This window comes from Crinia signifera, chromosome 8 (assembly GCF_055691185.1).
Source record: "Crinia signifera chromosome 8, ASM5569118v1, whole genome shotgun sequence".
Classification (NCBI taxonomy): domain Eukaryota; kingdom Metazoa; phylum Chordata; class Amphibia; order Anura; family Myobatrachidae; genus Crinia; species Crinia signifera.
Window position 1 is genome coordinate 8,330,460 of NC_139224.1, and position 27,536 is coordinate 8,357,995.

General features: G+C 46.1%; 1 protein-coding gene across 5 annotated transcripts in view; it reads right to left on the bottom strand.

Moving 5' to 3' along the window:
• Nucleotides 1-2,156: 2,156 nt before the first annotated feature.
• Nucleotides 2,157-27,536, bottom strand: part of FGD5 (FYVE, RhoGEF and PH domain containing 5) — a 107,999-nt gene continuing 82,619 nt past the window's right edge. For 2 of the 5 annotated variants that reach the window (XM_083155688.1, XM_083155687.1), the window contains exons 13-21: nucleotides 23,306-23,389; nucleotides 15,450-15,529; nucleotides 13,617-13,713; nucleotides 11,118-11,255; nucleotides 10,620-10,722; nucleotides 10,024-10,157; nucleotides 6,635-6,763; nucleotides 5,730-5,884; nucleotides 2,157-3,304 (exon numbers count right to left, since the gene is read on the bottom strand). In XM_083155688.1, the coding sequence (XP_083011814.1) occupies nucleotides 3,268-3,304; nucleotides 5,730-5,884; nucleotides 6,635-6,763; nucleotides 10,024-10,157; nucleotides 10,620-10,722; nucleotides 11,118-11,255; nucleotides 13,617-13,713; nucleotides 15,450-15,529; nucleotides 23,306-23,389 (957 nt within the window). In that variant the 3' untranslated portion in view covers nucleotides 2,157-3,267. Of the gene's footprint in view, nucleotides 3,305-5,729; nucleotides 5,885-6,634; nucleotides 6,764-9,997; nucleotides 10,158-10,619; nucleotides 10,723-11,117; nucleotides 11,256-13,616; nucleotides 13,714-15,449; nucleotides 15,530-23,305; nucleotides 23,390-27,536 lie in introns of all 5 variants that reach the window. The other 3 variants (XR_014454265.1, XM_083155689.1, XM_083155690.1) reach the window with 3 other exon arrangements.

Below are 27,536 nucleotides of genomic sequence, written 5' to 3' on the forward strand. Positions count from 1 at the left end.
TAGAACCCATGATCTCAGCGCTGTGAGGCAGTAATGCTAACCATTACACCATCCGTACTGCCTCGTATATATAACACATGGTGGGGATAGAACCCATGACCTCAGCGCTGTGAGGCAGTAATGTAACCAATACACCGTCCGTACTGCCCGTATATATAACACATGGTGGGGATAGAACCCATGACCTCAGTGCTGTGAGGCAGTAATGTAACCATTACACCATCCGTACTGCCCCATATATATAACACATGGTGGGGATAGAACCCATGACCTCAGTGCTGTGAGGCAGTAATGCTAACCATTACACAATCTGTACTGCCCCGTATATATAACACATGGTGGGGATAGAACCCATGACCTCAGTGCTGTGAGGGAGTAATGCTAACCATTACACCATCCGTACTGCCCCGTATATATAACACATGTTGGGATAGAACCCATGACCTCAGTGCTGTGAGGCAGTAATGTAACCATTACACCGTCCGTAATGCCCCGTATATATAACACATGGTGGGGATAGAACCCATGACCTCAGTGCTGTGAGGCAGTAATGTAACCATTACACCGTCCGTAATGCCCCGTATATATAACACATGGTGGGGATAGAACCCATGGCCTCAGTGCTGTGAGGCAGTAATGCTAACCATTACACCGTCCGTACTGCCCTGTATAGATATAACACCATGGTGGGGATAGAACCCATGACCTCAGCGATGTGAGGCAGTAATGCTAACCATTACACCGTCCGTACTGCCCTGTATAGATATAACACCATGGTGGGGATAGAACACATGACCTCAGTGCTGTGAGGCAGTAATGTAACCGTTACACCGTCTGTACTTTTTTGGGGTGCAATATTTAACTAAACTTCAATTAAATGACATCAGATGATTTGCCGACAATCACTAAAGCGATTCATATTCCTTGCCTATGGCCCTGGCATTTCTAGTGGATATTTTGCACATCTCACACAGCAACATTGGCACTCAAAGGATTAAGTACAGGTGTGGGTTATTTAGATAGACAGGGAATAGGTCTACTCCAAAAGGTCGACATGTCCTAGGTCAATAGGGTCAAAAGGTTGGTGTCATGTACTTAATGACAACAGGTAACTTTGTGCATAAATCCTATACAACTGAATGTACTGGGCAAAGGCACCATTAGCGTATACATATTCCAATAGGAAATGCACATAAACAATATGAAAGCTTGTTAATAACCAGTAAATTCCAAATCCCCAAATGACAATGTTCACTTCTGAACCATAGTTCCGCCTTGCGCTCCAGCACGCAGATCTCCATTTTGTCATAGTCTGCTCTCTGGGCTTCGCTTCCTGTGTCTCCCTATCTATGCTCAGGAAGTGGGCGCTGCCTATACAAGATAGCTGTCTGTTCTGTAAATGTGGTGTCCCCAGTCTGCTCCCTATGTGTCCTTTATCTTATACATCGCTTCTTGTCTTGGTAGGTTTTCTTTCTTTATTAACCAGATGTCCTGTCACTTTTCCTCCAGTATCACAACACATGTGGCCCTGAATTACAGCCTGTAATGTACTTGGCTTTTAATTTTGTATTATGTGAAGAAAGCACATTAAAGTGTAAATAAGCTTTATATATGGATTTTTACTTTCACATGTATCAAAATGTTAAAACCACATCTCTGCGCACTTTAATGGTGTGCACTGCCATCTAGGGGCTTATATTGGTACTACTCAACGTGATCTTTTCTGCTCCTCTCTCCCCCTTTTAATTCAGCTCTTTTCCTCGTCCTCATCTTTATTTCTCTTATCAGCACTTCGTTTATATATATATGTTCATATTACTGCCTCACAGCACTGAGGTCATGGGTTGGATTCCCACCCTGGTCCTAACTGTGTGGAGTTTGTATATTCTCCCTGTGTTTGTGTGGGTTTCCTCTGGGTACTCCGATTTCCCCCCACAATCCAAAATATACTGGTAGGCTAATTGGCTGCCAAAAAATTAACCTTAGTATGTCTGTGTGCGTGTACATGTGGTAGGGGCAGGGACTGATGTGAATGTTCTAATGTTCTCTGTAAAGCGCTGTGGAACGTGTGTTCAAAAACATGGATTGTTCCTGTTTTTCCAGGACCTGTACACTCTATAAATAAAATAAAATCACACACGTACAAAGTCTTTATAATGACAACACTGTTAAACATATTTATTTATAAGATCATTATTACAGATTCTCATTAAGAGGTGAAACCTGACTGTTCATTTCTACTTTTAAATAGGTCGGACAGAACCAACGTGTATGTTTAAGGCTTTTTGTCTGCTATACAATTACAAGTACTCTGTAAACAATGCCATTCCAACATCGCTAATATTTAGCATAGCCTGCTAAACAATGTTTTTACATCGGCATATCGGGGTGCTTCAATGCACTTGTCGCTGGCGTCTGAGGACGAAGGGGGCCCAGTAAGGATGCGGCAACTGTAACTGGTGAGGTTTCTGTGTTCTAAAGCAGCGAACGGTCGACGCAAGGGGCCACCAGCAATGGTGGAGCTGCCAATCGTAGCACGGGAACAGAATTAGATCGCCACCATGGTTGCCAACTCTAGAGTTCAACATGAACTAAGCCCTTGAGAATACGGTATAAAAGCTGGATGGAAAAAGATGAGGTTTGTTTGTTCTGTGTTGATTTCTTTTTTGTTTTATTATCACCAGAGGTGAATCCGTTTCCTGAAAGGGGAACTCCGCCCCCTGCTGTCCCAATTCAATAGTCCTGGGATATGACAGCAGATTGGTTTACATACAATTGCGCAGTGCGCTGGCCACACAAGTTGGGTCACCTAGACTGTAGAGTTCTCCGAAGGCAGAGTTCCCCTTTAATCATCGCACACACACAGTCGCCTCTCTGTTTCTTTTACTAGATAGGTATATAACACATATATGTGGCTGACGTATGACAAATATTATAAAATTACCTGCTTAATTAGTCATGAGAACATTGTAAACAGGAGGATATTTGGGAAAAGATTGTCTTTATGTAAAATTGAACCTTTCACCGTAGAAAAATGAAGGAGGGAGCTGCAAGTTCCATTCTGTATAATGTGTCCCGCTGGCTGATATATAAAACAAAAAGATTTCCGATAGAGGAGCAAGATGTAGAGGCGGAGCCTTCAGTCCCCGCAGGTGCTGACCGCTCCTCTTCCTGCAAATAGTTCCGTTCCGGGGATCAGGAAGGGGGGGGCGGGATTTACATTCTGCAAATGTTCATTGGGTGGGTGTTTTCTGTGTTTAGCGAATGCTATAATACTGTGGCTGCTTTTATGGCTTCAACCCACCTGCAAAAGACAAGAGAGGAAAAGGGGTGAACATAGAATCAGCATGTGTGTAAGTGTTAGTAGCCTGTTGTAGATTCTGTCAGACCATGAATATTCCTTTATCATTCACACTATGCAAAAACATCAAAAAGTTTATAGATTTTTTTAGGATCAAGCACTGAAAAGAGTGTGAAGCCTACAGCAACCAATCAGCTTGTGGTTATTTTAGAAAATTTGCTTGGTAAATGCTAATTGGTATCGGTGGGAAATGCGAAAGAGAACAATGAAGCGCGGAGAGGAGATAGTGGATACAAACAGCTAAGGAAAGCAGAGGAAGGAATGAGTGACAGTGAAATAATGGGGTGCAGTAACAGACTGGAGGTGGCAAATGCAGCGGGAAGCACATTTGGAGGGGGGGGGGGGGGGGGTTTAACGCCGAGAACAATGGCTGCCCCTGCGTGTAAAGGTGGGCATACATTGAGCCGATTTCGGACGATTGCGATCAATCGGCCCGTTAAATCGGACCAGATCGTTTCTTCATGACATGGCGTCGGGTCCGATGCGCGGTCCCATGCGTATCGGACCCGGCCCCAGGGGTCGGACCGGCGGGACATAAGATCTGTCGTAATTGGTGGGGCGGGCGGCGGTGACCAGAATGATCATCAGTGTCCACTGTGTCCAGCGCCGTAGCGGGCGGGCAGCAGCCGCGGCAATTACAACTTTAAAATAACATGTCAAATGACTGCCCGGCTAATGATTGGCTCAGATAGAGCACTCTCAGCCAATTAGCGGCCGCGGAGGGAGGCCACTGATTGGCTGAGAGTGCTCTATCTCAGTCAATCAAAAGCCGGAGAGTCATTTGAGCTACGGCGCTGGACAGTGGAGACTGATGGTCACCGCCGCACGCTCCGACTGATCTGATATCGCTGCTGCCCCGCTGCTTCCTCCCCAGCTGGCCACTCATTTCAGAGACGCCGCCGCTGCCCGCCCCCACCGCTCCTCACCGCCCTGCAGCTCCCTGTTGTTATTTTTTTTACATGTGATAAATCACATGCGATTTATCACATGTAAAAAGTGGCACATCTAGTCCTAAATCGTATGTGAGCCTCCCCGGGAGCTGCTTGGAGAATTTGGTCTGACTTGTCCTTAGGACAAGTCGGCTCTATGTATGGGGGCCTTAACGTTCGATCTCTCTAGCACCTGGATTATCAATCACGAGATCTGCTCACGTCGCTACCCACTACTGTACGTCTCAGTAATTATTGCGGCAGGGTACAGAAACCCTGCCTGTATCCGCTTCAGGGAGACAGACAGGGTTAGGGGTTCAGTAGCGCATGCGTCTCATCCACAAAAGGGGGTATGCAGGCGCTAGTGTGTCTCAAGCACAATAAAGGATGAATTTTCCAGCGCTCCATATTAGATACTGGCAAATGCCTCCATTTCAAACCCCCACTATCCAAGCCAGCCCGAAGCGTGGCAAGTGGATGCGTTATGCGTCCTCCCAACCTTTTCATACCCCCACTATCCACGTTGACTTTATAGGAGTTGATTTTATAAAGTGTGGCGAGCACAGTGAGCCACCGCGCCCGAAGCGTGGCGAGGGGACGCGGAATACACGACAAGTAATTTGCGTCCCCACGCGGAGCTCGTGTAAAATCAACTCCTCTCCGACGTGGATAGTGGGGTATGAAAAGGTCGGGAGGATGCATACCGCGTCCCCTCACTATGCCCACCACGCTTCGGGCTGGCGTGGATAGTGGGGATTTGAAATGGAGGCATTTGCTAGTATGTAACATGGAGCACTGGTAAATGCCTCCTTTATTGTGCATGAGACGCACTTGCACACTGCACCCCCCTTTGTGCACGAGACGCACGCGCTACCGAACCCCTAACCCTGTCCGTCTCCCTGAAGTGGACACAGGCAGGGTTGCCGTACCCTGCCGCAATAATTACTGAGACGCACAAGTGTCTGAGATGCTCCTGCATCTCAGACAGATGGAGCACCTGTCCGCTGCCTGACCGGGACACTATGCTAACTAAGCAAGGCTGTCGCCGAGTCACTACGCTGACCACACTAGGCAGCCATTGGGCTACGCTGAAAACGTAGCATAGCCTGCCGCCGTAAAACTACACAAGTACCGAATAAAGCAGCCAGTATTTACCCTGCACAGAAACCAGATCTAACTCTCTCTGCACATGTTACATCTGCCCCACATGCAGTACAGCATGGTTTTGTCCATCTGCAAAAATTGCAGCCTTGCTAACAGGTGTGAATGAGGCCCTTATTGAGGACAGAATGATTTGGTAATTTTATCCCAAAGGTAAAAGCACAGATTTGCCAAATTTCGTTTCTCGTGACTGTAGGCATCAGCGTATTAAGCAGAGGTTGCAGCAGCAGCAGCAGCAGACGTGAGAGAGCTGAGCAGAGGGAGAAGTCTGTCTGTACCTGATGGCTGAATTGGTATCTGATGCTTTGAAGCTATAAAACAAGATTTGCTTGTGGTAAAGCTGAAACACTGTGCCTAGTTTGGGGTTCTGGTCCCAGTTTTCAGGCACAATGCGGAAACCTAATAAGGGTAAACTTTCAGTGGCAATTTTGTCCTAGAAAAGGATAAAGAAAAAAATATACATGAATAATCTGGTCTCTTAACAGCTAAACAATTTGACAAACTCTCGCCAGTGACTCCATCAGACTGAGCGCCCCTCACGCAGCGGAACAGAGGTCAGCTGACAAAACCAAACCATGGATACCGCTGGCCCCAACCACAATGGATGAGATAGAATGCCGATGTTTGAAAATAAAAAAATTGGCATGACATGGTTTCACCTGCAGGCAACTTTGATTTATATCTGTGCCCTTTGGCACCTTCTGCTAAATGCAGCGGCTCCTGTTTGTGTGTTTCAGAAAAGCTTTAATGTCATCTTGGGTTATTGCCCTTGGACACGGCATATAACTTTTCTTTGCTACAATAACATCTACTATGCAGAGCTGAGCTGTGTCATATCCAAAGTTCCACTGAATGAAACAAATAGTTAAAACTATGCTTTTTGAGTAATGGTTTCTCTAAATTACTCTTGGATATGACACAGCTCTTCTCTATACATTGGATAGCATTCTAGTCCCAAACCTGATGTTGGTGTTGTACCCACCATTGGAACTTAGTTGTGGGTGAAAATCCAACAAAGGAAGACAGAATACATCTAGTATAAGTTGCAGGAGGGCTCACACAAACTATTAAGTTAAAGTAGCCTGTCCCTTTCCAGTTTTCTTTTGTCAGATGGGGTAATCGTTCACTGAAGTCTGTCATTCCAAGGAGATGAGCTTTGCGGAGTAGCCGACAGTGTACTTACCTCACACGCAGTATATGTGTACAGCACTTTGCCTTTAATGACAAACCAGCGCTTCTTCCAGTATTTCTTTCCCTTTTTGCACCGATGTAAATAACCACTAATTGTGGAACTTTCACCGGATGCTGCGGCCTGCGGGGAAAACGGACACCGATGACGGCCTCATCTCGTGATAAATCGCTGCTTTATATAACACACGAAATATCACCACAATTTCTCATTATTTTACTACTGAAAAAGTTATGGTAAATAAGGGGTCTATTTACTAAGCTGTGAAGAGAGATAAACTGTATGGAGATAAAGTACCAGCCAATCAGCTCCTATCTTCCCTGTTACGGACTGTGTTTGAGAAATGACAGTTAGGAGCGGACTGGTTTGCTCTTTATTTCCGCCTACTTTATCTCCATCGAAGGCTGAGTAAATCGACCCCTTAGAGCAGGACAGGCCAACCAGTGGCTCTCCAGATGTTGTGAAACTACAAATCCCAGCATGCCTTGCCACAGTTTTAACACTCCCTTATAGCAAAACTGGCAAGGCATGATGGCATTTGTAGTTTCCAAACATCTGGAGAGCCACAGGTTCCCCATCCCTGACTTAGAGCAAACTCACAGCAGTTGGAGTTAGTAAGAAACAAAACCCAAGAGTAATGAAATACAGGCATCTGTTCTGTTATTATGGAGTAGATGTATGAAGCAGTGATAAGGGAGGAGTGAGCCAGAGCAGGAGTGGCGCATGGCAACCAATCAGCACTAAAGTAACATCTATAATTTGCATAATATAACATTATACAGAGCAGCTGATTGGCTGCCATGGGCCACTTCTCCTCTGGCTCACTTCTCCTCCCTTATCAGTGCTTCGTACATCTACCTCTATATACGGTGTCCACCTTCAGATAACTTTAATGTACAGCTTCTTAAATCCCGCCCCCTCTCATGTACCACTAATATAATGCTTTAGAGTTCAGATGTATTTCACGAAGACCTATAAAACACTTTGAGCATCACGTCAGCAGCAGGGTTGGGTATCAAGCGTCAACAGTCACAATGTTGACACCAAGATGTCAACAGTCACTTTGTTGACATGGGTGTTCTGTAAACATGTGAGATATGGAGATACTCTTGTGGCCATAATGTTATCATAGCAATTTTCACAATTTAAACCTAGACATAATTTAGCACTAAAATACCAAGCCGACATTATTACAATGTCGACGTTTCGGTATGTCGGCATGTTACCTGCTGACATTCTAACCCGATACCGGGCAGTACAGCTTATTGTTCCAATTCAGGAGGCCCAATAAAGAAGCGTTCAGCCTGGGCATAGGCAACCTTGAATCTCCAAGGTATCCTAGTCTATAGTGGGACTACAAGTCTCAGCATGCCCTGCCAGAGAGCCACAGGCTGACTACTTCTGCCTTAGAATACTGTGCACCTCAGAATATGTTATTTGGTGAATGCAGCTCTGATCTGTTCTCCGCAGGTACAGCAGAATACATTATCTTTTCTGAGATATGGTTGGCGTATGCTGGGCTTATAAATGCATAGGCTGTAATTACTGATTGCTCCAGCGTACAGTTACATATACTTTCCTACAGTGTGGTGCTAGGAGTCGGTCGTATTAGCAGGCGCATCATTTGTATCACATATTACCCTGCTGCCCCCTGCTGGGCAGCCTGCGGTACCAGCTGTGTTTGTAGGGTGAAGCGACATCTATCTCTTATCAGCTGTGTTTGTCTTCAGTAGTCTGGTACAGATACTGTGTAGGTCACAATGTTCTTTAACCCTTTGAGTGCCGACAGCTCTGTGAGATGTTTAAAATATCCACTAAAAATCCCAGCGTCGCTCGCCTTTGTTATATAAATTCACATAAAATTTGTCGCGGGGACAGAAAAGATTCTATTTCCTATATAAGGTAACAGGACAGGTCATTATGATAAATAGAAAGGTTTGCTTGGCAATTTTCACACCAATTTTGACCAAATCACTTGGCACACAAAGGGTTAACCTTCCTTTCCTGCGGCCTAACTCTAAAGGCCCCCATACACTACGCAACTTCTCCCCTTGGAGAGTCGCATCAAATTCCCCTTGAGCTTGGGACCTTTCCCGGGTGGCGTGATCACATCGCGCTACTGCTGCATGTGATGTATCACATACATACATTCCCCGTTCCCTGTGACTGGCGCAGATCTTACCTGCAGTACGTATTATCTCTGGCTCACACACGTGCTATTTGAACCAATTTCACCCCGATTCCTCAGCCTGATCCACCAGAATTGCATGAAATCAGGCCCAAATAGCATAGTGTATGGGCGGGCCTTTCCTCCCCTCCCTGCAGACTAACCCTCCCTTCCGCAGCCTAACCCTACTCACCACCCTTTGCAGCTTAACCACAACCTTCCCTTTGCACAGCCTAAATCCACCCCCCTCATAGGTACATTTGGAATATCGGCTGTTGAGATTCTGACAGGTGTTGGGATTCCGGGGCCGGGAAGCCAGTTACAACCATATTTACTAATATCTTTATTGATTACCAACCAGAAACACGAAAATGACATAAACAATGAGGAAAATGAAGGGGCTCTCGTATGGCTGAGGACCGAGGCACTCCTATGGCTGAGGTCCGAGGCACTCGTATGGCTGAGGTCCGAGGCACTCGTATGGCTGAGGTCCGAGGCACTCGTATGGCTGAGGTCCGGGGTCTATGCACCATCATAAACCAATGTGGGCAACAACTGAAGCCAAATCCATGAGATTGTACCAGGTTAGTGCCTCATACCTCAGCGATGTCACTCGTTCCTAAACAAAGCGTACTAGATACTGGAGTGAGGCACATACTGTAATATCATCTTTCTCTCTGAGCTGCCTATAATGTATTGTGAATATATAACTTTGTATTTAACTCCTTCTTCTTTCTGTCTTTTCCTTTTACTATGCTGCCAACACGTTCCTGTATTACCCGGTGTGTTACGGCAGTAAATATAGAATATAGAAATGGCGCTTAGCGCATCACTGTTCACATGCCGCCATTGTATGACGCCGTAACAGTGATTTACTTTTACCTCAGCGACTTCACATCAATGTAAGGACTAGAATCCGGGGGGCACCTGGAAGCAGCTGCTGACTATATAATCACATATATACATATATCACACATAGCAGATCAGGGTGACCAGACACAAATAATATTAACAGATAAACAGCTGTATCCACTAGTTTGGGATTTACACCGGCCCCATGTTCTACACGAGGAAAGATCATCGCTGCTCCCCCCCCCCCACCCCCCCCCCCCACTACACACTTATTACAGACAACATACATTAATGAAACATGAAGTGTTGTGTTGAGAATTTGCACACTTAGTCCTTGCCTTGTCTCAGACAGCCTTGTCCCTACCTCCATCAGAGCAGATGGCACTTTCTTGTGTCTCTTAAAAGAAGAGGGGTGAATGCTTTGAAGCATGGATGAAAAAGCGCTGGTGGACGACCGTGACAACTGTGGCGAGGAATTCATGTTCGCTGACGCAAGCTCTATTGAAGCAAATGAACAGAGCGGAGATTATACAACGGAACATTAATGCAAACCAGAAATATATTGTTATGAGATAAAATCATCAGGCTGCAAAAGTGATGGCCGGCCACTGGGTGGAGCTGTGACATTAGTAATAGTAAATTGAAGAGATTGTATAGGGATGGCAGTCGCAACGATGGTTGCCAACGATAGAGATACTGCATACAGCCATCAATAGTAACAAACTATGTGATGGATGACCATCGATAGCTTTACTTATTGAAGGTCATCGATTTTCTTTGACTTAATGGCCCATGGGCCAATCAGAATGTGGGGGTGGGGCTTCAGGGTTGTCGGGACACCTTAAAATAAAAAAGCATCCATGGCAAAAAGTATTCGACATCAGCCATAAATCATCGATGACTTTGAATCATCGATGGGCAATGGCCATCCCTAAGATAGGGTGGGAGGCGGAGTCATACCTCTTTTCCGTAGCTCAGCGAAGCATCCATTGCAAACTTTAGATGGACGATCTTTCAGGTACTTTAGCGGGTATTTGTTTCTGGAGCAACTGCGACAAACAATCTGAAAACAAGGACAACAGTCATAGGAAACCTGCTGCACGTCATCTGTATTATTTATCAACAGTTTCTTATATAGCGCACACATATTCCGCAGCGCTGTACAGAGAATATTTGAACAGTCACATCAGTCCCTGCCCAAGTGGAGCTTACACTCTATATTCCCTACCACATGTACATGCACACACAGACATTCTAGGGTTAATTTTGTTGGGAGCCAATTAACCTAATAGTATATTTTTGGATTGTGGGAGGAAACCGGAGTACCCAGGTTTCTCATTTAACACAGAATAAACCACTATGTGACTTGCAGTCTGCATTTAGTGACATCCCACTGGTAATCCCCCAGGTAACCCCTATAAGCCCTGGGATCACACCCGGGTACCCCAAGCTCCTCACCTTGCCGCAGGCGTGACAGTGATGGCGTCTCAGTGTCAGTGTGAAGTCGCTGCCACAGTTCATACACATCATAGCGTGAGACATGTGCGCCACACTGGGAGGCCTCTCGCCCAGACACATTCCCAGTCGTTCCCTAAGCTGAGAGAGGAGAAGGCATTAGTCGTGGTGTCTCTGTGATGTCACTTATCCATAGGGAAATAATGTGGTATGTACTCGGTCTAGCAGGTAGCTTCCTCCACCTACACTCACTGTCTACACATTCCGTGTCAACTCTGTCTGTCTGCCCCTCCCCTCTCAGGAGCAAGGCCCACCCCTTCATGTTTTCTGCCAGCTTGATACTTATTTCGGTGTCATTTGCTGATGCAGCTCAGTCGATATACCCTGTACTTGTTCTATATTGTCTTGTACTCCAACTCACTGTGTTCTGATTATTCCTGTTATGTACTTGGGTGCTGCAGATCCCTTGTGGTGCCATATAAATAAAGGATAATAATAATATTTAAAACTATCCCCATTTCCAACATCTGACACTAGATGGCGGTGTTGCATAACAGTTTTCTCTGACTTCCCCTTTTTCACCAAAATCCATGGTCAGACCCGGGATGTGTTACTGGGGATTTTATTGGGTCTCACTCTCCCATGTCCCTGTTTCCGTTGCATTGGATTCCTGTGTATTCTCAAGCTGAAAACAGCCCCTGACAGCGTCTCCTCTGGTGACATCAGCTGCCAGACCCCAGGAGGAACCAATCAGCAGCTTTTTGTAAATTCATGTGTCAAAAATCCAGGGTAAGACCAGTTTCCACTGCAGCTGACCCGCTAAAAACCCTACTTGTAACAAGGGTAAGAATCCCGAATCACTATGCCCAGAATTTTCTACTTGTGACGAAAATCCCGGGTAGGTGCGCGTCCATGAGAAACAAAGTGTGATTTTCATGTCAGTGAAAAAGGGGTAATATTCTGGAGGTGGGGGCGACAACAGAATCTTTTTTGGGGGGGGTTAGGCTTAATGTGCTGGATATTAGACCTAGCGAAATACAGATAGCTGATCAATAGCCAGGTTTATCAATTCAATAGAAATGACTGAGGCATGACTTACTTTATGCCTCGTGCCTCAGTGATGTCATTAGTACTTAGGGAATCGATAGAATTATTGTTTCAGCCTACAACATGGCAGCTCCGAGAGAATTGTGTGTTTTAAAAAAAAGGTTCTGGCGAATTCTTTGTTGTATATTCAAGACCTCCCCCCGTGATTTACTTTACATCTCTGTTTGCTTGTACCCTGTCCGGGCGCCCTTCGCCTCCATGCACTGCCTTCCAATGCCCTCTTCAAAAACTCATGTTAACTACCTACTACCCTGTTGTACTCGATGTCACACCCATGACAAATATTTAAACAATGCACCATTGTATAGTCCTTTTTTTTTCTTTTTTGTTTTGTACTTTATTATTTTTTTTCATTTGTATTCAAAATTAATCAATAAAAATTACTTGATTTAAAAAAAAAAAAAGGTTCTGACGGCACAATATCTGTTTATTTCATAAAGCCAGTGAGTCCATAATACTCAGGTATACTGTTATCCAATTACCCCCCCCCCCCCTCCCGGCTGCACTCGGAGCAGTGTAATATAAGAACAGCGTGCAGCCAGTAACGAGGCTGGGGACAGCGCTGGCTGGCTTGCTTATCTTAGTTATATAATGAGCCCTGATCACAGGAAGATATTACCGTCCCGGGGAGCTGCACCAGCGTTAAGCATTTTAATCATTTTTTCCACCAATATAAATCTCAGCAGCAGACTGAGCATAAGGGTTCCCTAACCTCGTATTACAACCCGTAATTGCCGCATTCATTGTACGAAGGGTCATTGTCACAATCTGGTGAGCGATATATTTATTTATACGGTATATCCTCCATTGACATCTACAGGAACTACCCCCAAAAATACTGTAAATCTATAGTTATACATTTACAATTATTTCTATAGCGCACACATATTCTGCAGCGCTGTACACAGAATGTCCCATTGGAGCTTGCACTCTATATTCCCTATGACCTGGACACACACTGACACATAATCCAATTAGCCTAGCAGTATCGTGGAGAGAAAGTACAAACTCCACACCAACATTGTATGTAGCCATTATGATGGCATGTAGAATGCGGACACATCATTGTAGGGTTTCTCTTCACTGAGGGTTAGAGTTAGATTAGGCTGCAAGTCAACATTATTAATGCCTTCGTAATTAACCACTCGCACAGAGAGGGCCGTGCTGGGAATCGGGCCCATGAGCTCAGTGCTGTGAGGCAGTAATGCTATCCACTACTCCAACTGTGCCAATATGTTACGTCTAATTGTACGTAACGATAAACGTGCATATATTGGTAATAGTGTCCGGCCAGTATGCACTGTTTGCCTGATATGTTCTGGTTGGGCCTGGGCATCAAGAGTGAAAGACACAGTTGTGTGTCGGCGCTGTGCCTTGGTCTTAGTCTACACTCACCTCAATGTTGTTATAGACGGACACAGTCGGAGCCTTGTAGTACTCTTGTACGGTCCTGCTGATACAGCTATACCAGTCATCCCTCTCCGAGCAGGAGCTGCCAACAGAATACACAGAAAAGCTTTGTAATTGGGCCTATGGGTTATATCCTGCACAACAGTCCCTACACACCTGCCCGTTATCCCCCTGTTGCTCTATATTACATTCCGTGCTTGGGACGATGGGGGTTATTCTGGATGGTTTGCAACAGCAAACTCCTTCTTTAATGGACAAAACTGTGCTGCGCTGCAGGTGGGGCAGATGCAACATGTGCAGGGGTAGTTACATTTGGGTGAGTTATTTTGTTGCTGTGCAGGGTGAATACTGGCTGCTTTATTCTTACACTGCAATTTGGATTTCAGTTTGAACACACCCCACCCAAATCTAACTCACTCTGCACATGTTACATCTGCCCCATGGTTTTGTCCATTAAAGAAGGAGTTTGCTCTTGCATACCAACCAGAATCACCCCCAATATGGGGGTGATTCATTAAGTCGACAATGTCTAGGTTGATATGCACAAGGTTGACACTGGAAAAAGGTCAACACAAGCAAAAGGATGACACAAAGGTAGAAATGAGTTTTTCACTGATTTTCCGGTGCCTGGCATGGTGCTTATCTTGCAATGCTTTGGGCCCGGTGCCTCACTACGGATGGCCATCGATCATCGAAGATTTAAATTCACCACGGGTCTACAACTAATGGCAACTGCTTCTACCATTGATGGGGAAGTACCAGATGGTTTCCCACCATCGATGATACAGCGAGCCATTGAATATTTTTATTTATTTTTTCATCCGGGTGTTGGAACATGGAGCATAGCACCGCCCCCTGACACCTGTGAAACCACGCCCCTAGACTCTGATTGGCCTGTAAATCACTGATCATTACAGTAGTGATGATCATCGATGGGTTCTTTGCATCGATGGTTCTCTATACACCGTTGAGTTTAACCATCAATGGTACCATTGACAGTAACGATCGATGGGTAACCTACTGATGGCGCAGCGCAGGGCACACTTTACCGTTCCCAATTGGAGTCCATTTGGATGACAGGGTACAAAAATGGCCAAAAATCCCTAAAAGGACATGTTGACCTTTTTGACTTGTGTCCACAGGGAGCTCTAGCACGGACAACGTAACGTCATTGGTTTTGCAGAGAGGAACATACGGCCCCCCTCAGGGCAGTACAGTAAATGTCATTAGCTGCGGACAGTGCATTTGGGATGCTGGGCTCAGGTCTTTAGCATCAGACATGTGCGCTGTCCGTGACCCTCTCTGCACCGCTCCACGCCCGCAGGCGGTAATCAGCAGCCGCAGCACTTATGGACTCTGAGGTGAGTGATGAGCAGGCCGGTTCTACCTTCCCACAGTCACTGAAGGACTCTGGGAGCGGCGATCCGCGTGGCCGACGCAGAGCAAAGCGTGTACCAGGCAGACGGTCACCTGCTGACGCCGCTTAGTGAGCGGTGTCTGACTAATGATCCCCGAGATAGATCACAGTCCTCAGCATCGCAGGTATATAGGTATATAAAAGATAAAAGCGTCAGAGCGGCTTCGTGTTATGTCAGGGGACATACGTCAGCTGCCCGACCCCCTGCACCCGCGGCATCAGGAAGTTTCCATGACAACGCCCACCATTTTTGCCACCCCACAGCCCCCTGCCCGCACTACTAGGTGCGAACGGGATGGCGAACAAGCAGCTGGTCAGATCCGCTCGCACTGAGGGGCTGCACCTGCGCAGGGGAGCGAGGGGATTAGAATCTGACGTTGGAAGGGGACCGGCGGCGTTACCTGGCGGACAGCATCAGGCAGCGCTCCATACATTCAATCTTCAGCACATTCTGCGCATTCTCCACAATCGGCCGGCTCACCTGGGACAAAAACACATATAGGGGTATGAACACTCACCCCACAAATGTACCATCGGGTGACATTAAGGGGGAAATTTACTAAAAAAAATGTACTTTTACTATGCCAAAAATACCAATGTTTGTATTCGTATTGATGGGACATTTGTATTTACAAATACGAATAATTACACCATCGATAGAATACGACAGAAATCACCATTACTAATTAGTGTAAAACGACCGCGAATGGCGGGCCAAATACGGCAGGAAAATACACTTTATTTTCCTGTCATATTTGCAGCCTTCAGTGTAAAAAAAATAACAATAAAAAAAAAAAGTGAAAAAAACGGCGTGGGGTCCCCCCCCCCCCACAGCCGTAACCAGCACCAGGCTGCAAGAGCCATATGCAGTCGTATTGATTCGTATCAAGAATACGAATACGATTTTTTTGTATTCGTATTCTTAGTAAATTTCCCCCTAAATATTTAAAAGCTATAAGAAGGGTAAAGTGGATTTAAAATGATATAATTTGCATCAAGGCGCAGTTTTAATATTGGACTCTATGGGCAGATGTATTAAGCCTTAACAAGAGATAAATCCAAGGGTGATATAGGGCGGGATGTACTAAAGGGAAAATGCGGTAAAACTCCCGTTTTACTGCATTTTCCTATGTATCAATACCCATCCGCCCCGTTTTCACAAGGCAGGGTATCTCCACCCTCTTCTTTCGCCGCCCGCATCCGCGCGCCATCCCCCCCCCCCCCCCCCCGTCCTCCTTTGATCTCCTCCTCCCCCTGGTGTCACAGCCGGGAGGACATCTGGCCTCAGGGGGGAGGAGGAGACACAAGGGGACGCTGGCAGCCGCCGGGAGGTGACGGAGACCCCCGCAGCCCACATCACAGGTATCGCGGGGGTCTCCGTCACCGCAACCCGATGCTGGCCGCATATGTTAGTACATAGGCTGCCATGCGAAGGGCGGCGATGTATATTAATACATCCCGCCCATAGAGAGATAAACGTCCAGCCAATCACGTGCTAACTGCCATGTTACAGGCTGTGTTTGAAAAAAGTCAGTAAGGAGCTGATTGGCTGGACATGTATCTCTCCTTATCACCCTTGCATTTATCTCTTGTTAAGGCTTAATACATGTGCCCCAATGTATCTTATTACGGTAACATTCCCATCTCTTCCAGCCGACTCTGCTCTGGTCAGCAGACATCTGCGCTGAGCACTGAGCGCGGCCTGACAGACGTCCGTTAACACTTAATATTAATGAGGGGTTTTATTTGCCTGGTTTTACAAGGAACAAATGAGCCATTTAATCATTATCTGTGACGTAGTCCTGCAGCAGGAATACTGAGTTATCATATACAGAGACCGCTCACCTCATAATCAGGGGACATAATGCAAATCTATAGGTGACTCAATACCTATATCATACACCAGACCTCAGCAGCACAGACTGATCTATAGGTGACTCAGTACATAAATAATATGCCGGGCCCCAGCAATGCAGACTGATCTATAGGTGACTCAGTACATATATAATATGCCAGGCCCCCGCAGCGCAGACTGATCTATAGGTGACTCCGTACATATATAATATGCCAGGTCCCAGCAGCGCAGAGTGATCTAAAGGTGACTCAGTACATATATCATACACCAGACCTCAGCAGCACAGACTGATCTATAGGTGACTCAGTACATATATAATATGCCAGGCCCCAGCAGTGCAGACTGATCTATAGGTGACTCAGTACATATATAATATGCCAGGCCCCCGCAGCGCAGACTGGTCTATAGGTGACTCAGTACATATATAATATGCCAGGTCCCCAGCAGCGCAGAGTGATCTATAGGCGACTCAGTACCTATATAAAATGCCAGGTTCCAGCAGCGCAGAGTGATCTATAGGCGACTCAGTACCTATATAATATGCCAGGTCCCCAGCAGCGCAGCGTGATCTATAGGCGACTCAGTACCTATATAATATGCCAGGTCCCAGGAGTGCAAAGTGATCTATAGGTGACTCGGAACCTATATAATATGCCAGGTCCCAGCAGCGCAGAGGGATCTATAGGTGACTCGGAACCTATATAATATGCCAGGCCCTAGCAGCGCAGAGTGATCTATAGGTGACTCAGTACACATTATTATTATTATTATAATTTTATTTATAAGGCGCCACAAATGTTTCACAGCACCGTACAAAGGAACAATACAGGGAGACAAAACTTGGCATAACATTGAATAAATAACAAAAATACAGTACAAATAAAGAGCGCCACAGATCAATACACATTACAGCTTAAATGTAAGTAGTGAGGACTCAATCAACATACAACTAGAGGCTAGATGCCAATGATGGAGATGAGTATGCGGACAAAGATGGTCACTGAGTGTTGGAGTATAGAAGAGCTGTGAGTGACATGTGAAGAGAAGTGGGCTTTGACAACAGGAGGGAAGAGGGCCCTGCTCGGAGGAGCTTACAATCTAGTAGGAAGGTGAGACAGACAGATTACAAGAGGTGCAAGCGAGGGGGTGGTGGTTAGATAGCAGGATGTAAACAGGCAAGGGGTCGGAGAACCAGCTAGTTTATGCAGTGGAAGGGTATGCTTTGATGAATAGGTGAGTTTTCAGTGCCCGTTTGAAGCTTTGCAAGATCGGGGAGAGTCTAATGGAGCGAGGGAGTGCGTTCCACTGAAGGGGTGCAGCACGGGCAAAGTCCTGTACTCTAGCATGGGAAGCAGTGATCAGGGTGGAGGAGAGACGACAGTCGTCAGCTGACCGTAGAGGGCGGGAGGGTGTATGAATGGAGATGAGGTTAGAGATATATGGAGCAATGGAATTAGAGATGGCCCTGTATGTGAGTGTGAGGTGTTTGAAGAGGATTCTGTAGGGGAATGGAAGCCAGTGCAGATTTTGTTGAAGGGGAGTAGCAGAGTTAGAGCGGAGGGAGAGGAAGATAAGCCTGGCTGCAGCATTGAGGACAGATTGGAGAGGAGCTAGTTGGGATTGAGCGAGGCCAGTGAGGAGAACATTGCAGTAGTCGAGCCGTGAGATGACTAATGAGTGGATGATCAGCTTAGTTGCACTCTGCAACTAAGCTGGCATATTATACACATATAATATGCCAGGTCCCAGTAGTGCAGAGTGATCTATAGGTGACTCAGTACCTATATAATATGCCATGTCCCAGCATCACAGATTGATCTATAGGTGACTCAGAACCTATATAATATGCTAGGCCCCAGCAGCGCAGAGTGGTCTATAGGTGACTCAGTACACATATAATATGCCAGGCCCCAGCAGCGCAGAGTGATCTATAGGTGACTCAGTACCTATATAATATGCCAGACCCCACCCGCGCAGAGTGATCTATAGGTGACTCAGTACATATATATAATATACCAGGCCCCAGCAGCGCAGGGTGATCTATAGGTTACTCAGTACATATATAATATGCCAGGTCCCCAGCAGCGCAGAGTGATCTATAGGTGACTCAGTACATATATAATATGCCAGGTCCCAGCAGCGCAGAGTGATCTATAGGTGACTCGGTACCTATATAATATGCCAGGTCCCCAGCAGCGCAGCGTGATCTATAGGTGACTCAGTACATATATAATATGTCAGGTCCCCGGCAGCGCAGAGTGATCTATAGGTGACTCAGTACATAAATAATATGTCAGGTCCCCAGCAGCGCAGACTGATCTATAGGTGACTCAGTACATATATAATATGTCAGGACCCCAGCAGCGCAGACTGATCTATAGGTGACTCGGTACACATATAATATGACAGGCCCCAGCATTGCAAAGTGATCTATAGGTGACTCAGTACATATATAATATGCCAGGTCCCAGTAGTGCAGAGTGATCTATAGGGGACTCAGTACATATATAATATGCCAGGCCCCAGCAGCGCAGGGTGATCTATAGGTGACTCAGCACATATATAATATGCCAGGCCCCAGCAGCGCAGGGTGATCTATAGGTGACGAAGTACATATATAATATGCCAGGTCCCCAGCAGCGCAGCGTGATATATAGGTGACTCAGTACATATATAATATGCCAGGCCCCAGCAGCGCAGGGTGATCTATAGGTGACTCAGTACATATATAATATGCCAGGTCCCCAGCAGCGCAGAGTGATCTATAGGCGAATCAGTACATATATAATATGACAGGCACCAGCAGCGCAGCGTGATCTATAGGTGACTCAGTACATATATAATATGCCAGGTCCCCAGCAGCGCAGAGTGATCTATAGGTGACTCAGTACATATATAATATGCCAGGTCCCCAGCAGCGCAGAGTGATCTATAGGTGACTCAGTACATATATAATATGCCAGGCCCCAGCAGCGCAGAGTGATCTATAGGTGACAGTACATTATATAATATGCCAGGTCCCAGCAGCACAGGGTGATCTATAGGCGACTCAGTACATATATAATATGCCAGGTCCCCAGCAGCGCAGAGCGATCTATAGGTGACTCAGTACATATATAATATGCCAGGTCCCAGCAGCGCAGAGTGATCTATAGGTGACTCAGTACATATATAATATGCCAGGTCCCAGCAGCGCAGACTGATCTATAGGTGACTCAGTACATATATAATATGCCAGGCCCCAGCAGCGCAGAGTGATCTATAGGTGACAGTACATTATATAATATGCCAGGCCCCGGCAGCGCAGAGTGATCTATAGGTGACTCAGTACATATATAATATGCCAGGTCCCAGTAGTGCAGAGTGATCTATAGGTGACTCAGTACATATATAATATGCCAGGTCCCAGCAGCGCAGGGTGATCTATAGGTGACTCAGTACATATATAATATGCCAGGCCCCAGCAGCGCAGGGTGATCTATAGGTGACTCAGTACATATATAATATGACAGGCCCCAGCAGCGCAGAGTGATCTATAGGTGACTCAGTACATATATAATATGCCAGGCCCCAGCAGCGCAGGGTGATCTATAGGTGACTCAGTACATATATAATATGACAGGCCCCAGCAGCGCAGAGTGATCTATAGGTGACTCAGTACATATATAATAGGCCAGATCCCCAGCAGCGCAGAGTGATCTATAGGCGAATCAGTACATATATAATATGACAGGCACCAGCAGCGCAGCGTGATCTATAGGTGACTCAGTACATATGTAATATGCCAGGTCCCAGCAGCGCAGAGTGATCTATAGGTGACATTATATCTATATAGTAGTTATCATGTATGTAATATATGTGCTGGATGGTTCACCCGAGGATTGGATGCGCTGAGTATATCTAGAGCCTGTGGCGCCCAGGACTCTGGGCATCACATCAGAAGGAGGCATCACACTCCTTCTATGGACACCCATTGGCTAGTGCACATAAGTCTGGGGGTGGGGTTAGGGGTGTGTGATGGCTTATGCTGGTTCCTGGGCACTGATTGGGCCTAATGCATAAAGCGCTACCAATCCCCACGCAGCACATATATAACATACATGAAGTGTATATGTATTAGGCGGTTCCCCACACCTGCACTACATGACCGGCACATAACATACATGAGGATTATATTAACTAGGCGGTTCCCCACACCTGCACTACATGACCGGCACATAACATACATGACATTTATATGTACTAGGCGGTTCCCCACACCTGCGCTACATGACTGGCACATAACATACATGAGGTTTATATGTACTAGGCGGTTCCCCACACCTGCACTACATGACCGGCACATAACATACAGTACATGAGGTTTATATGTACTAGGCGGTTCCCCACACCTGCGCTACATGACCGGCACATATCATACATGAGGTTTATATGTACTAGGCGGTTCCCCACACCTGCGCTACATGACCGGCACATAACATACATGAGGTTTATATGTACTAGGTGGTTCCCCACACCTGCGCTACATGACCGGCACATAACATACATGAGGTTTATATGTACTAGGCGGTTCCCCACACCTGCGCTACATGACCGGCACATAACATACATGAGGTTTATATGTACTAGGCGGTTCCCCACACCTGCACTACATGACCGGCACATAACATACATGAGGTTTATATGTACTAGGCGGTTCCCCACACCTGCACTACATGACCGGCACATAACATACATGAGGTTTATATGTACTAGGCGGTTCCCCACACCTGCGCTACATGACCGGCACATAACATACATGAGGTTTATATTTACTAGGCGGTTCCCCACACCTGCGCTACATGACCGGCACATAACATACATGAGGTTTATATGTACTAGGCGGTTCCCCACACCTGCACTACATGACCGGCACATAACATACATGAGGTTTATATGTACTAGACGGTTCCCCACACCTGCGCTACATGACCGGCACATAACATACATGAGGTTTATATGTACTAGGCGGTTCCCCACACCTGGGCTACATGACCGGCACATAACATACATGAGGTTTATATGTACTAGGCGGTTCCCCACACCTGCGCTACATGACCGGCACATATCATACATGAGGTTTATATGTACTAGGCGGTTCCCCACACCTGCGCTACATGACCGGCACATAACATACATGAGGTTTATATGTTCTAGGCGGTTCCCCACACCTGCACTAGATGACCGGCTCATAACATACATGAGGTTTATATGTACTAGGCGGTTCCCCACACCTGCGCTTCATGACCGGCACATAACATACATGAGGTTTATATGTACTAGGCGGTTCCCCACACCTGCGCTACATGACCGGCACATAACATACATGAGGTTTATATGTACTAGGCGGTTCCCCACACCTGCGCTACATGACCGGCACATAACATACATGAGGTTTATATGTACTAGGCGGTTCCCCACACCTGCGCTACATGACCGGCACATAACATACATGAGGTTTATATGTACTAGGCGGTTCCCCACACCTGCGCTACATGACCGGCACATAACATACATGAGGTTTATATGTACTAGGCGGTTCCCCACACCTGCGCTACATGACCGGCACATAACATACATGAGGTTTATATGTACTAGGCGGTTCCCCACACCTGCGCTACATGACCGGCACATAACATACATGAGGTTTATATGTACTAGGCGGTTCCCCACACCTGCGCTACATGACCGGCACATAACATACATGAGGTTTATATGTACTAGGCGGTTCCCCACACCTGCACTACATGACCGGCACATAACATACATGAGGTTTATATGTACTAGGCGGTTCCCCACACCTGCGCTACATGACCGGCACATAACATACATGAGGTTTATATGTACTAGGCGGTTCCCCACACCTGCGCTACATGACCGGCACATAACATACATGACGTTTATATGTACAAGGCGGTTCCCCACACCTGCACTACATGACCGGCACTGCAGCCGCCGCTGATGAGCCGGTGGGAAAATATCCCCAACATATTCATATAGAAATGTTAGGGAGCATTTGGGGGATGGGTCATTGGGACAACCCACTTTAAGTAGACATGCATAGGGTAGACCATTGAAATCCGACACGGCTTAGGTTGACAGGGCTGGAAAGTGGATGGTAGGGCATGAAATACTGCCTGTCGGCACATGTCGACTCAATAAAACTGTGAAAAACCCCATGTTGATTGTCAAACTTGCCCATGTCAACCTAATGTTTGTGTCAACCTTCCAACCCTGTCAACCTTCAGTGTTCCACCCAATACCTGCCTACCTAAAGTGGGTCCCCCTAGTGACCATGACCATATCCGGAGAGCCCTCATAGACACTTCGTATTCCTACATTATATACATATCCCGCGCTCACCCTCATTCCTGGGATAGACAGCGTGTTCTTCAGCCGGTACTTGCCGTCTTTCTGTGGGAAGGTGTACAGCAGGACATCATTCATCTGCAAAACAACCGCGCAAGAGACAATTACACCTCATCCTCCACAGCAATGAATCTGAATTCCGGCCATTAGCGGAGTCAGCTGCAAGATTAATAAAGCGGGAAATGCTTATACCCCCCACATCGCGTGAGGGAAACAGGGCTAATAACCATCACGCTGCTTCTCAAATTACAGCCTGAGGGGCTCCTAAAAGTAAAAAAGTGGGGATATTGCCTATAGCAACCAAACAGAAGATGTCTATTATTTATTTATTGCATCCTAGAAAATGAGAGACAAAGGGGTCAGATGCACTAAGCTTCAAAGGTTATAAAATGGCCAGCCAATCAGCTCCTACCTGCCATGTCACAGACTGTGTTTAAAAAATATCAGGCAGGAGCTGATTGGTTGGTTGTTTATCACTCTCCATTTTATCACTTTTGAAGCTTAGTGCATCTGGCCCAGAATCTGATTAGTTGCTACGGGTAACATCCCATCTTTTTATTTTTTTGAAGCTTTAGTAATTTACCCCGAAGTGTGCACCTGGGACAAACGTGTCTACAGAAAATCATATTCCAAAACGCATGATTTGCAGGTCATTGTTATTAACGCTTCTGCTGCATCCAGAAGAAAAAATAGCCGTAAAGTGCTTTCTAACCGATCTACTTGTGAGCTGGAGACTTGTTTCAGAGAATGTTATAGTAGGAGCTGTCACATCCTCTCTCTCTCTCTGTTCACTATCATAGAACAATTTATAATATACTGTACATTGTGCCAATGGCCCAAATCAACCCCTCACCCCCTTGTTAGGGGCACCCAGAGGGATTACAGCAGGTGTATCCAATCGATGGCACTCCAGCTGTTGTGAAACTACAAGTCCTATCATGCCTTGCCACAGTTTTGCTATTAGGGAATGCTAAAACTATGGCAAGGCATGCTGGGATGTGTAGTTTCACAACAGCTGGAGGGCCAAAGGTTGGCCAGACCTAATCTGCACTATTATATGAGGTAAATTAAACTCAGTTTCATACGAAACTAACAGAATAGGGTGGAATTTAGACTGCGATCACGGCCATGTTAGGAGAAGACAACGCGGAACCTACGTCCAGTTTACAGCAGGCATTTATGAGGCAATGTGTTATGTTATATTTATATGTAAAATTGGGGAAAGTTTGGTAACCTTCCATGGATTTACAGCAATACATGTCGCCCCCCCAGGGTGCAATATTTCCATGATGTGCTGTAACCCATAGCAACAAATAAGACACTTTAGAAGTCTGGCTTGCTAATCCTATGTGATGAGTTGCTATGGGTTACAGCACCATTCCCTCATACATCCCAGTGGGCCTCCCCTGAGGGCGTACTGTAGCTACTCTCTGGTCATTGTCTCCTATACCCGTCTACATCCATTTCCCTACTCCTGGAGCTGACTCCCCTGATACTACATGTCAGGACGAGGATAAGCGCATCTATCTCACAGAACTATACGCCATGATGGACGGCATCATGGAAATGTTGTCTGTTACAGAAAGCAAAGCCCCTCGTCACCAGCCGTAACCTTGACAGCGACCCACCTTCCGTTATTGCACACAATATTCCGTATAAATAATGTATACTCCTCATATGGATTGAATAAGAACACACAAATGCAGGTTTACAGGCCGCGCCTGTCAATCATTGCTGGGACGGCGATGAGCACCCGCGTTGTCTCCGTGTGCAGCAATGGGATTCGCGCGCCATCCGGTGATAGATGACTAGTCCGTGGGTTTGTCTTCAGCTGACTTATTGCTTCATAAATTACCTTCTCTGCTCACATTAATCTGATGTGTTCAGTGACATCTCCACCCGGCCGATCGCATTAGCATCCATGACTATGGCGCCACGCAGCCCATGGAAATATATATTATATTATAGACAGGTAATGATCTGCGAGCTGCATACATTTAGGCGTTGTGTTCCCCCAGCCATGTGTGCTTTGTAAGGATATACATAATAACATTAATCTCTGCATCTAAATAAATCTACATTATTTAGCATCACTGTTGCCGTGACATTGGGAACAGATTCGAGGGGAAGCAATGGAGTCCTCCGAGGCTGCCATGTTGTATCGCTGTGATGTCATCAACGGGAATTATGATTCCCGGTGAATATCATGGAAAGTTAGTATTAAAATGTGCTTAATAAGTCATACTTCAAAAGTGAGATAATTATTTGACTTTTTGATTCAAATTTCACTGTCGACCTATCAACCGGATAACAAGATAAAGGGCCTAGGATCCACCTCCAAAATGTCAACCAATCAGCTTCTATCGTTTTTCTAGCACAGCCTGTAAAATGACAGGTAGAAGCAAATTGGCTGGATCTCTCTCCACATTATCTCTCTCTGAGTTCTGTTAAATGTCCACCTAAATATTGAAAATATCCTGCATCTGTGCGCGTGCATGTAAAATAAATATGTGAGGTAAAGTCCAGAAACGGATAAGTTTGGCGGCACCGTATCCCTCATAGAAACTTATGGGGGATGCGGCAGTCGGCGGGGGCTGGGGGTATGGAAGCAGGTATCGGCGATATATTCGCTGCACCCCCTCCTACATACATTCAGGCGATACAAAATATTTGTGGCTAACCCCTGCAATTGCCAGAATATTTTTTTGATATATGTGTCGATAACGGAGAAATTTACTAGGTGGGATTGAAATTCCCAGCGGTTTCGCTGCAGTATACCGACTGGATTGTACGCGGCAGATTTACTAAGCTCAGATCGACAGAGACCAGACTTCCCAATATGGAGGCAGAATGCAATGGTCATTCTCTTCTGGAGGGAATATTATTTTACTGATATATTAGTGGGGAATTATTGTTCCCTTTTACTGGGGTGAGAAGAAGGCGCAGCACAATTTCATTGTCACTTTACGAACCCCCACTGTAGCGTACTCTCTGATTTGGTGCTTCCATTTGCCGGCGATTATTGGCTTTTTAACAACTTCAGCAAAACCGCCAATTAGTAAATTTACCCCGGGGGCTTGTGACAGAGCTGGACATAAGCAGGGAGCGTATCACGTACACTGTAGACTGGGGTAAGCCTGCACTGATGATGATGGTGGACATATAGATAGGGCAGGGTGGATCCCAAAGGTTCATACCGCTCTGCGCACTGGACGCAAAGTGTGAGCATCTACGGGCAAATAGTCTCCTCTGGGTACAGAGTCTCACTGAATGACGGCTATTCAAGTTTATTCGGTGGCTGTCCCCAGACATCCCAGTGCTGTTTCTGCATTACTTCTCAATCATGGCCTTCATGTTATTTGTTTGTACATATGGCTACACATCCATTCGTAGCCGTGCAAATATGTCCAAAATCCGTCGTAACAGGATCGCCGTCCAATGGATTTTACATGGGGCACCAGTCATCCCAGGCGTCGCGTAGCCAGAGACTTATTCTGCGGTGCGATGGATGAGGGCATATCCGGCCTGTAGCGGACGTCCCACACCCTCCCTAAACACGCTCAGACACGCCTACAATTTCCCAGAACTCCTAGCGTTTTCCTAGGCGTGTCTGGCTTTTTCTTGGCTCTCCCACTAAATGGATGTTTCCACCCCCAGACGCCTATTTCCTGTCAATCGCTTTGCGAACGGCGCGCATATAGAATCAGTTGCAGGATTTCCTCGCAGGATATAGCACGTATGCGTACTGTGAACTGTACGCAGTGTATCGATAATCGCACTCCATTGCGAATTTGCAACCTTGCGATCAGACCTGAATTGGGCCCATAGCCTCTAACCATGATCCAATTTCCTTCAGAGAGAACGCTGATGCCAAAGTCATACCAATGGGCACAAGCCATTTGGAATCAAGGTCTGCTGAATTGTAAGAGATGTAGCTGGCTGTACCCCTGAATGTCTAATCCCCGGTGACACTACAGGAACTACAATGGAAAAACACTAATCAGATGGAGTGCGGACACGAAACAAGGTAATAAAATAGATTTTTGGGGCACTGCCAACACACTGTTTGCCCGGCCATTCAGGGTCGTATCCGGGGAAGATGCCGTAACTTAATATGTAGTCATTCCATATCATTGCATTTTTCAAGGTGTAACGTTAGGCTCAGCGTCAGTAAATTTCTGAATTAACGAATTGTTCCTTTTTCCAAACGTCTCACAGCAAACAA